Source organism: Gopherus flavomarginatus, chromosome 15 (assembly GCF_025201925.1).
Source record: "Gopherus flavomarginatus isolate rGopFla2 chromosome 15, rGopFla2.mat.asm, whole genome shotgun sequence".
Classification (NCBI taxonomy): domain Eukaryota; kingdom Metazoa; phylum Chordata; order Testudines; family Testudinidae; genus Gopherus; species Gopherus flavomarginatus.
Window position 1 is genome coordinate 20,536,824 of NC_066631.1, and position 12,807 is coordinate 20,549,630.

General features: G+C 39.8%; 1 protein-coding gene across 10 annotated transcripts in view; it reads right to left on the reverse strand.

The window, feature by feature from the left end:
• The window catches only part of SFSWAP (splicing factor SWAP), an 87,033-nt gene that overhangs the window by 13,399 nt on the left and 60,827 nt on the right, over window positions 1–12,807 (reverse strand). For 6 of the 10 annotated variants that reach the window (XM_050923494.1, XM_050923490.1, XM_050923491.1 and 3 more), the window contains exons 14-15: window positions 10,089–10,160; window positions 7,380–7,648 (exon numbers count right to left, since the gene is read on the reverse strand). In XM_050923494.1, coding sequence (XP_050779451.1) covers window positions 7,380–7,648; window positions 10,089–10,160 — 341 coding nt within the window. The remainder of the gene's footprint in view (window positions 1–7,379; window positions 7,649–10,088; window positions 10,161–12,807) is intronic. The other 4 variants (XM_050923495.1, XM_050923497.1, XM_050923492.1 and 1 more) reach the window with 1 other exon arrangement.

Below are 12,807 nucleotides of genomic sequence, written 5' to 3' on the forward strand. Positions count from 1 at the left end.
GTGTGGTATGGTAAGAAGTCGTAACACTGGGTCTTGTGGGAATCTAAAGACTGAGCAACATACTTATTGCAATGTCTGACTCTAGGCATACAAAACAAGACAGACGTGTGAAGAGCCACATTTTGTATGCGACGACAATGCAATGCTTTAACAGCACTATTGAAAAGATTCCGACTTACCTATCAATTCAATTGCAAAGGTGTTAAACTTGCTTTTGTATTAAGTGATAGACTGAGTTATTTCAATTTAGAATTTTTTCATTTCACATTGGTATTAAAGCTCATCTTTGACATTTTGACACTGGAACTTCTCCATAAACTTATGCTGAAATCATTTTGTAATATTGTCCATTGTAATATTGTAACTTTCAGTTAAATTGTTTTACCAGTGTGGTCATGTCATCATCATCTTCACAGGCTTGCACTGATAACCATTTGACATTGTTCTGATACGGTAAAATTGTAGCTACAGGCATTCCAACATGATACAAAACCCTGGGTTTTAACCCAGATTTCTGGGGAGTGATAAACATTAGGGCAATTTGATAGGTCTGGACTGGACTGCCATTTCTGACTGGTTATTTGAGGTTTTCTGTTCTGTGGAGCTGTTATTTTTGTCAGTGTACTTTTACAGTTACGTCCAAGGTACAAAGACCCCAAGTAGGCACTTCCCTCTTTTTGATGTATATCTAAATCACTCTCTTCCCAATGTATTGGGATCACAGCACTTATTAACACACACAATGACGGTTATACTTTTGTTTCAACACTGCAGTGTCATGCATGCAAAGCCTATCAAGATATTGTTATGGGAGCTATTTTTACAAAAAAGATTTTATGAAGGTGACAAGTACCAAGCATATTCAACAAGATTTATAAAATTTTAGTGCCAGTTGGTTCTAAACTTTAAAAACTAAAACAAAGCAGCATTGCCTACTTAAAGGATTCTTGTCTTTCAATGAATCCTTTTCTGTCTAGAACTTGGCAAAGAAAGAAAAACGCACTGTATCCAGAAGTTTCTTTTGTTTGTTTGTTTTTAAAAGAATATCCTACTAAATACTCTGCAAAGGTAAATGAATTCCTCTTTGTAAGTGAGCAAGCCTGGAAACCACCCTGATGCTTACCATTAGCCTGAAAGTGACAAGGAAAGCAAGCCAAGGCCTGTTCAGAATTGCACGCGGAAAGCTGAAGTTATATACATTCATATGTGTATCTACATAGGTACATAACAAAGATGTAAAACCCTACTGTCAACATTACAAAGTACATATGAAACAGCAAAACACTGTTTTGAGACCCCTTCACTAGAGATCAGATTCTTCTATGTTCGCTGGGGCTGCATCTGCACCTTCAGTCCCAAAGGTATAAAGGATGAAGTGGGGCCACGGTTCCTTTGTCAATACTAATCCTACAGGAGTAAGTCTCCACATTAACAGGGAAGGAGGGTGAGCCAGGGGACCAGTATGGGCAACACATCTCGAAGAATCAGTTACTGTAGGATAAGTAAGTGTTCTTTTTTCTTCAAGTGATTGTCTACACAGATTCCACCGTTGATGACTAATAAGTAGTTGTCTATTTGCTTGGCAGTGGGTATGTGGAGTCCAGCCTAAAGGCCAATGCAGGACAGATCTACTGAAACTGGCAACCAGTTAGGAGTCCTGTACTAGGGAATGAGTAGTAACTGTGTGGATCAAGTTCCATTCTTCTGCTCTACAGACCTCAGGTATGGCTATGTTACGCAAACAGGCACCGAAGGCTGAACCCTTGTGGAATGAGTTATAACATGGCTGGGGGCTCTTTCCTGGTTAACTTGTAGTAAGTTCTTATACAGTTTGAGACCCACTAGGATAACCACTGAGGATATAGGTTGCCCTTAGCCTGTCAGTAAATGCAACACAAAGTTTAAGGGTGTTCCTAAATTTCTTAATGCTGTCACTATATCAAGCTTCACACAGGGTGGGGAGAGACTTAGGAAAGAAAAACAGAACATGAAAACTCATTTACGTGAAATTCCAAGACCACCTTGGGCAGAAACTTAGGGTAAGGTCTAAGAGTAACCCTCTCTTTGTGAAATATATATGGAGCACCTGGCATAGGAGCCTGACTCTCCCTTACCCTCCTAGCTTTGCTTCCTTACCCTGGCTACAATTGAGAGGGTAGGGAGGGCGTGCACAACCCATCAGCCTTGGGTTCCAAGGATGAGGGGCTCTTGAATTGATGGAAAGATGCATGAGCCGCTTCAGGAATTTTGTCACTAATGTGGGAAGATACAGTGTGGCCATGAATAGGGCGATGATACTGCCAGATGGATTCTTATTAACAGATGGAGTCCAGATTGCTTCAGGGCAATAGTCCAAAACTGACAGCGGTGTTGAGGGCAGAAAGCTGGTGCTGAGATGTCCGAATAGAAAACCTTCTCCATTTAGCTCTGCAAATAAGTCTAGTTGAAGGTTTCCTGCTCTGGAGCACAATGTTCTGAACTGCAGCAAAATAGCTTTGATTTATAGGTAAGGCCCTACCAAATTCACTATCAAATTTTGTTAATTTCACAGTCACAGCATTTTTAAAATTTTGAATTACATAGTTCAGACATTTAAATCTTAAATTTTACAGTGTTGTAACAAAACGTGTGCTATTTTAAAATGGTAAAATATAAACCCAAAAAGGGGGTTCTAAGGCTAGCCTTACACTGCCTTCAGAGCTGGGCGGACAGATAGCAGCAGCTGCTGGCCGGGTGCCCAGCTCTAAATGCAGCGCTGCTGCCAGCAGCAGCACAGAAGTATGGGTGGCAATACCATGACTCTCCTCTACAATAGTCTTCTGTCCCTCTTTTCGAATGGGGACTCCCAGTTTGAGAAACACTGTGTACCTTTGTATACTTTTTTTGCCATCGTATAGAGTAAAAGTACACAAGACCAGATTTCACGGTCCATGACATTTTTCACAGCTGTGACTACGGTAGGGTCCTATTTATGGGATTTATTCAACCAGCATCCAGGATGTCTCATGCCAGTATGCTGGGTGCGGGCGCAGGAGCTAACCATTGTTCTGGGAGACCTGAATAGAACAGATAATATGGTTGTGCTGACAATCAACAAATCTGAATATGAAGAATTGCCTGGCCCATGCTGAGACTACTATGATTATGCATCTTGCATTCTGCCTCATTTCTTCACAGAACTTGGGGTTTGGTGAAAGGCATATTAATCTCAGGTATCAAGAAATGAAGAAGCCATCTGATAGGGAATTTGGGACTTATCTATTATGTAAATTAAGAGGCCATGAAGGGAACTCCATGGCTCAATAGGGCATGAGAAAGGAATTCTGTCTCTTTCATAGACATGCATGGTATATACCAGGGTAAACTTCTGAACAGTAGCTGGAATAGACCAGGTAGCAGCACTGCTTCCACAGATCAGAAATGTATTTGCTTTTCTTTATCATGCTGATTAACCTTTGATTAATACGCTGACTGGGCCTGGATTATCGGATATCTCATCAATAATCTAAATTGAACCCTAATACATTGAACTCCAAGGGCATCCTTCTACATTGCTCACAGTTGTAAGAGGCAGTTTACATCATGCTTCTTGTGTGGGTGGTGGGAAAGGTAAGGGGAGTTTCTTGTGAGAGGGTCCCTGGGAGTGTGGGTATTGGAAGGGACAAACTGGATGGGATGCCCTTTATTTACACTGTTAAGGACCCTCCAGTCTGAGGTAATCACAGCACAGATTCTTGAAAATAAGATAGGCAGCTATTGGGGGGCGGGAGGAGGAGAGCTGGGAGAGTGGGGTTAAAAAAATAAAACAGATCCCGTGGTGGTCCAAGCAGGCTCCTGACAATAGCATTGATTCTTCTGCTTATTTGAAGCTCCAGATTGTGGAGCAGCTGAGGAGCGAGCAGAGGGTTTCCTCCACTTTCATTTCTTCCTTGGAGGCTGTGAGGATCCTAGTGATAATCATGTCAAAGAACAATGCCTGAAGTATGGTTTGTCTTGGCTGCTTCCTTTTTGGAGCTGAGACAGAATCCCAAGGAGCACAAAGCTGCCCTGAAATCTTTCAGAATATGGAGTGACGCATTAGTGCCACTGTTAAAGAGATTGTTGCCCTCAAATGAAGAGGTCCTTGACTGTTGTCTAGACCCCCTGGCAGGTCCCAGATGACTTGAGCCCTGACAATCTCTCCACAGCAGCTGCAGTGGCCTTTGTTCAGATGAGTGACAGCCACAACCAGCACAGTCTGCAGAGATGTTCTGGCAGTTAGGTGGCCCTCAGTCGTAACAGATTTCAGTTGGTGCTCACTGGGTAATTTATGCACCACATTGGATAGTTTGTACCAATTCAAAAATATACATTGAGAGTATCACATGGCAGTCTGCTACCCTCCTTTGTAGGTTCACAGACAAATATACCCTTTGACCAAAAAATCCTAGCTTTTTGAGGTCTGCCTCACGAGCTGTAGACTCGTTCTTTTATCCTCTCCTCTAAGCTTCTACCTCCAGAGAGCTAGATATAGGATATTTGGTAAAAGTATTCAAATCCCTTAGCAGGAATCCAACATCTTCTTTCTGCTTTTTTGGAGGTAGCAGCTTCCACCTCTGCTGTGGGCCAAACTGATTTGGTGAGTTCCAACAGATTGAATGGCATGGCCAATCTCTCTGGAGTTGCACATCAGAGAACAAAGAATTTATGCTCCTTCTCTTGTATAATCTCCAAAGAGATATCGAAGATGTCAGTCGTACTTGTTATGAAGTCCTAGATATCTCTGAATTCATCTGTCAAGAGCAATGAAAATGGGTTCTCTGCTTCATCTGCAAAGGAAGACATTGGAACCAGAATTTGATGATTCTGCTCAGGAGATTGCTCTTCTTTGCCACTCTCCTCCTGACTCTGCAGCAGCCATGGATGGAGTTGCCTATGGAGGTTACATTTGCTTCTTCAGTGAAATGACCTGTCTCTAAATACAGTGGAAGACACTAGCTTTCTATAGTAGGGTTCAAGGCCCCAGAAAGCAGGGGTATAGTGGCACAGTGAGGGATGCTAGGTGGAGTGCTCTTCCTAGCTCCCCATACCGATTGTTTTCTGGATTCTCTCCCTGATTCCCATTGAGCTACTTGGGAGGAGAAGACAGACAGGTAAGGGACACTTCTTTGCTATGTTCATGGAAGGGGAAGAAGGAGCATATCTCCTCTAAGGAAGGGGGGTTAGAATACAGAACACTATGTAGCAGCGGGTTAGAATACAGAACACTTCCTGGGCCAGATGTGGAAGCTCTACGGTAGGTGGGTTTATAAAAACCTCCCCAAATCTCTCTAAAACTCCAGAACTGAGCCGACCAACACATCACTTGGCAACTTATATTGCTTCAGTGCCAAAGAAGTTGATACTAATGTCTCAGTCCCAAAGAGAGAGTCTGTACTGATGTAATGGGTACAGTCATCAGCAAGAATGTGGTAGTCAACGAGGATGCTGGGTACTGAAGCCTCTGCTGAGGGGCCAGTACTGGAGGCAGCACAGTCCTTAGATTTAAACAGTATCACATGAGCTGCCACAGATTTCAGTATTGACCTATTGGCAAAGGTATTCTCTTACTTATGACTCCTGACTGAGCCTGGGGCCAAGTCATGAAGACTCATGTGCCTCCTGCTAGGTGCTGGGAAAGGCAACCTATACCTTGTCTCATCACTTGCCTCTACCAGATGTCATTGCTGATGTAGTTGGGGATGAATAAGGGCTAAGACAGGAAGTGGCCTGGGAGTTTGGAATGGAGTCATGGCTCACCGGGACACTGACCAATCCAAAGATTGAGGCTTCTCTCAAGATTTCTCAGTCTGAGAACATCTGCACTGACTTCTCCACAAGGAGAAGTTTCATTCTCACCTCCCTCACTCTCTGGATACACCTGGAGAAGAAATGATACATAGAACAATGTTCCAGAATGTGTCCTTCCTAAAGGCATATTAGGCACCAAGAATGTCCATTGCTGACTGGCCCAGCAGAGTTAGATAGGGGACATATCTAACAGGCATGTTTAACACCCTAGTGATTTAGCCTCTGCCATGGTCATAGCACCTCCATATGCGGCACAGGGGGCTGTCCTCAACAAAATGAATCGTGACAACTGAAAGAGGATCAAATTCAGGGTTTTATATACATGTAAACAAGCAAAGGAAACTTAACACTAACACTCTCCTAAATCTAAGGTGAACTGCAGAGGTAGCAATGACACCAGGAGTTCCACCTCACAGCCACAGGAAGTAAAGAAGAGCCTGAGAGTTTGTTGGGCCGGCTCTTCCCTTTTTTGCTCTCAGATGAGCAAGTTGAGAGGGCATGGCACCAGGGCACCTCGGGTGCAAGCATGCCCCAAGGGACACAGCTAGCCAAAAGAATCCGATGAACTGCATAGGCCGCATGAGCAGGAAGAGTGGAATCTGCGAGGAAAATCACCCAAAGAACTCTAAGTTACTAAAAGGGTTTGGGGACTTTTTCACAGTGTGGACCACATCTCAAGTGTCTCATGGACACCGCCTCTCCCATTTGCAATCACGCAACTTTCCTGTGTTGACTGAAGTATTTGCTTATGTGGTAATATAACAGGAATGCAGTTCTGTATTTTTAACTGACTGTAATGGGCTTTTTTTAACAAAGTTAGTTATGCGGTTTTCTTGTCTCCCTTTCCAGTCTATTCTGTTTCTCTCTCTTGGACGCCCTGCTGGCCCTTCATATCATCTTGGCACACACTGCTCAACTGCTTAGTTTCATTCTCTGTCTCCTGAGTGTGCTGCTCTACCACCCGCTCCTCTATTTTCCATTGCTTACCTAGACATGACACCTTGTTTCCTTATTCCCTTCTGCTCTACTTCTCTATCCCAGTACCAGCTCCTGACACTCTTATTTGCAGTTTGTCCTGCTGGTGGCCCTAGTCAGAGGACAGCTCATACGTCGTCTTCTGCCGAGGCAGCTGCAGACTGTCCTCCCAATTGGCTCCTCACCTTTGTTCCCAGCTATTTTACAGGTGTCCAGGCTCCTCTCTGAAATGAAGACTAAAACCACCTGTAGAAGTAGCTGGAAACAGAGGGAGTCAGCGCCCTATGACTTAACACAACCATAGATCATAAACAAGCATTTTGTGGACCAGTGAGAGAATCATTTAGTAGATTCGCTCTAAAATTGTGATTAGAAACTATCTTGCAAATACTTAATGAAATCTTTCAGAACATTATCAAATGTAAAGATTATGTATTTACTGAAAGTTTTCCAGTTCTCTTATCTATATTATACACGTTGATTTTCTTTCTGATATGTATAGAAAAAGGTGCAGAGGCAAATTAAATACTAGCCCAAATAGAATAGTAAAGCATACTTTCCACTTCCAAACCCACCTTGAGTGCCTGACAGTTCTATAGGCAGTGGGAAGTGAATGCTTTGCTTTTGAATGTGATCTAGACCTGGACTTAGATGATGAATGATATTTGGAAGGGGACCGAGATCTTGTCCGAGATCTTTTCTTGTGTTTCTTTTTTTTCTTTTCCTTTTCTTCATCTCTGGGAGGATCTTTGCTCTGGCTTGAAGGCTTTTCTGATGATTTAACTTCCACGGTGGGCAAAGTTCTGACTCCAGTCAACAAAGGATATGGCATGTTACTGACAGCCTGAAATAAGAAATAAATCAACTATTAACCTTGCTTTCAGTTTTCAGCAAAGATTATGCAGATTTTCAATGTGAGGAAATCTATCAGATCTCACACATATGCATGTTAGAAACAGACTGGCCTAGTACACTGAGCAAAGAGCTAGGAGCCAGATATTCAGGTCTAATTCTGAGACTGCCACTTACTTGCAGTGTAGCCTTGATAAAGTCACTTAGCATCTCTTTGTAATGGTTTTGCTATATGTACTTAACTGACCTTTGAGGGAAGGAATACTGGAGGAGTCTTTCGGCAGTCATATTAAAAATTAGCACTCATTTATTTTACTAAGTATTTCTTTTGACTTATGAAAATATAAACTGAGACATCTATCAAAAGCCCTGGCTACCCCAACACAAATTAGAACAAAATAATTAGCTGCTAACTCCACAAGAGCTACCAAAACATAACCCCCTGTCAATACTTTACATTTTCAAATGCTGCAGAAACGTTATAGAAAACACAGTCTGGAGATGTAAGGCTGAAATCTTTTAAAATGTATGTATGCTTCTGCCAGAGCTTAACATAGGTCCACATTGCCCCCCATACTCATATGCAAACAGGTTTGTGCATGCCTAATCTGCGCACAATTTTGAGATTATAGCCTTGGTTTTAAAAGATTAATGATGGTTCTGAAGAATCTGGTAGTATCAGATAGACAGGTTTTCCTCAGTTTATGCCCTCAATTTGAAAGGATAAACTGGACACATTTACTCTAAAAAAGTAATATCTGTATACAGTCAATATTCAGTTTTAATCTAACAAGGCAACCTTTCACCCACCACGACTAGTTGGACTGCAATGTTCACAAAAGTTGTAAAATGAAGAAAAAATACTATTATAAATCACTTCTCTAGTTGCAAAGTAAACATTTTGTATAAAAAGGGTTGTGAGCCCATAAAACTGCCTTTACCCTATAGTTCAAAAGGGTCATTGCTAAATTCATGCTAAATGAATAATTTAGACTGCAGTCAATTAAACACTGCACATCCCAAGATAATTTCAATTTATTATTTTTTGCCTCAGAGAACCCTGCTGAAATGGCTTGCTGAGAACAAATCAAGTTAGCCACTGCAGGTTTGCTCCTTATTTCAAATTCTGTCACTCCTCAAACTGCTGTTTTTCAAGGCACCTGGAGAAATCAGATTTATCCCACCATAATTTTCACTCTGCTTGGTCTGACACTTCCACCATTTGATACTGGGATACCTGCTGTGACTGGAACAGCAACTAATATATTAAAACTTGGAATAAGCAAATCAGAAATTGGTGATCCTTCTTGCTCTCCCCCTTTCTCTACTGTGATTAAGTCAAGTCAACACTTCAATACATTTGGATAATTGGAAACTCTGTTTCATGTCAAATATTATGCCAAAGTCATGTTTCTTTGATGAGCTTTAATTGATGATAGCTATTTTACAATATTTACAAAAAACATGGCAATAAAACTGTACTGTGGTAGTATGTTTCAAAGACCATAAAGACAACAGCATCAACACTTGAATTAAATGAGACTGCCCCTTTTATTTCAGGATGATTAGTTTACTAGAAACCCATCTCAAATAACGCTAACCTTACAGCTTTATCATCTCTGATCTTTAAGGTTCCCAAACAGACTACTATGGGCCTACTTTTGTTCTCTGGAAATGTTTCATACTTCAACAAGTGAAGTTCCCCAGTTTTCTTTTTCAACATAAACAATTATGTAAGAGATTCTCCTGGCTTCTCTCCCTCCTACCATGTCACCTTTCTTCATTTCGGCTTCCCAAGGCTTATGTTTAAGCTCTCCAAAACACCAAATCAATAAGCAATTGTGCTCTATGCCTTTCCAAAAGGAGGGATGAGAAAAACTTTAGGAAACTAACAGAAGCTGAAAAAAGTGAAGAAAATCTGAGAAAAAGAGGAACCACTGAAAATAGCTTAATAGCCCCTTAATAATGGGTACAATACAACTGTACAACTCCCAATTACCAAAAAAGGCTTATGTAAACTAAAAATATATACACAGCTCAGTTAAACATTTAAACACTTAAGCTATCTGCTTCATCTTGATGCTATCAGGCACACAACATTGTTATGCAATCTTTTACTAGCTTCATGCAAGAGTCATTTCTGTGTTTATGTGAAAGCTCCCCAGTCTGAGAATAATGGGCTGCTCCTCGCTCTCCTTGATGTTTTTAGAATACATTATAATTTCCAATATTGTAATATATTTCACAAAGGCATCTTCAGAACGTTGTATCATAATTTTAAATAGGATCTGAGTGAGAAAGCAGATGCCAAAAGGATGAAGCAACCAAGATTGTAACTGCAATTAAACAGGATGTGAATGAAGGTATTAGTATTAAGTACTATGTCATTATTCCAAATGGCCCTATCACTAGTATGGCTTAAATTAATTTACCTTGCTACAGTACTCATGGCAAAGCCTTCTGACTCTTTCCCCTGGTTGATGACACTTCCCCTCTTGGCATTTCTGAAATAAAGAATTCCAAGTTTTTGGCTGACAATCCAGGAGGGCAATTGTTCCCCTCATGTGACTAGGAACACCACTTACTTATGATGACCATGGCTGCCTCAGGTCTGGGTGCTATGTTCTGATGGTTTGCATGAGGTAGTTATCCACAGACTAAGCAATCAATTAACACCAACAATTCATTTCACAGAATGAAAGTAGAGTAGCTGTCTCATCGCTTATCAAAGTACTGACATGAAGGCAAAAAAGCTGTGAATCAAACACTACCCAGAGCAAGAGAATTCTGAGACGTAATTTAAATCTAGCTATTGAAAAAGATCGTGTCACCTGGGAACAAAATGTACATACAAACCTAAACATTATAAACCAGACAAGCCAAATCACATTAAGTGGCTCTTCATGTTAAAAAAAAAGCAAATGACATGCATCAGGTAAACACTTAAAAGTACTTTTCAGGTGAATGAATTAGTTTTCAAATAACATTAACATAGCACTCCCTTTGCTGAAATTCTACAGATTTAAGTTTGACAGTCCCTGTGAGTTTTATACATTTACGATAGTGGGGAAATCCTGTTGGAAGTTAAAAGCATTCACAACTCAAACACAGTTTGAAGTATAGTTGGGAGAAACAGCTGTTAATGAAATTTGCCACCAGAACTTAAACTTGGCTTTTATTGTATCAAGAGGAGTATGACTATGCTATTTAATGCAGTTCCTCTGTAGACAAGAACTGCTGAATTTTTAAGGCTAATTTCTTTAGCCATTTTTCAGAAGGCAGAACAGAGAGAACAGCAGCCTTTAATCTCTTTCATATACATGTGCTTATGCACACTATAGACCTGAATCTCCAGAACAGTTATTGCTGTTTATACATCAATTACACTAGCATAATACTAGTGCAGAAGAAAGGAAATTCAAGTCCTATATTACATAATTAAAGCTAGGATATTATTTCATTTAATACGTGCACACTCAGTAGAAAGCTTGCTGGCGTATGATGGCTGGTCAGAAACATTTATGACAAATTATGTTTTCAAATGTATTATTTAAGCAATCCTGTAAAATTAGAGAATTTTAAAGAATCACCTTTCCAACAACCACAGCTAAAGTTAAAATACAGAAATCCCAAATCTAACATATATGAACCTAAAAAGCAGAAGTAAGCTCTGCATAATACCATAACACTACACTATTCAACAAGGTAACGAACAGTCTGTTATTCTTAAACAGAGATAACTTTGAAATTAAATTTACATTTGCAGAAAATATTTAACAAAAAACTGTAATACTCAAACACAACACCTAGTGCGGCCCTGGTAATCTGTTAGAGATTGAGAGGTGTATCTAATTTACATATTGATTCTCATTCACCACAAATTAATGCACACAACTATGATATATACTCGATTTGTCTTTCACCGTAATAGATTACCTCAAGCAACCAATTTTTGTTCATCAACAATAAACCCACAATTTATCAACTTTGTTCTTATTTTGCTGTTGTAGAGACAAGGTTAACACTTGCTACATTTCAAGGCAACACAGGTCATAATTTGGATATTTAAAAGAAAATGTCCAGAGAAAATAGGACCACTTAGCTGGCCTCTCACTACCTTGTACGTGATATTCTACACAGTAGATGAGTAGGATTATACAACTAGGCAACTTGACATGCCTCTGCCTTAAATTATACACAAATTTTGAAACATAAATAAGTACCACAGTTGGAACAGAAAAATCAAACAATACAATTATTAAATACAGTATTGAAACATCCAACTCATGAAGAAATGCTGTATTAAGCATCAAATGTTTTCCATTAGTGCAACTCTTACATCTCTGGATCACCTAATTTTTTCATGCAGCTACCACAGTTCAGAGGTATAAACACAACACTGCTCTAAAAATCTATGTAACAATCAAGATTTTAGCTGTTAGAAGTAGGTAGGAAAATGAACGTACTACTTATCGCACACCTTAGGTCTGCACAGTATGTCATATGCAGGATTAATGGTCTGAAGTCTTAACCTTTCATTGGAAGTGTAAATGAAATGGCTATAATTCAAAATAATCCAGAAAATACATCAAACTGCTATATAGAGATTCAAATGTGGTTGTGGGTTGAGGTTATTAAAATGGAGATAGTCACTTTTCATAACATTATATTGGCACATTCCATGGTTACAATATTCTGGTCCAGTCCATTAATAATAAAAAGTTTGGAATTATAAATTGTATGTCTTGTACATAAAGATGCATCAACTGGGTTTAACCATCCTGTTTATTTAATTAAAGTCCTATAGTGGTAGTTGTAGTAAATTTGCCCTCCAGTAAATATTTTTAGAGACCACTTTAAAGTATTCCTAAATTCAATGATTATATATGACCATCACTATGCAGCTGACAACTTTTACTGGTTTTATTAGGGCCTTACAACAGGTTTCACTGCACAGTACACTATGCACTGTCTAAATTTAGATCTTTATAGGGTAGAGATGAGTATCTTCAGGTTCAACAGAGCTATCTTGTAGCAAGTGTATTTTATAGGTTTTTTTAAAAAACGAGAACCTTCTATTGTCAACAAATTTCATAATATGACATTATCTGGTTTCATCTCCATCCAATAAACAAAAGTAAAACAGCTGAA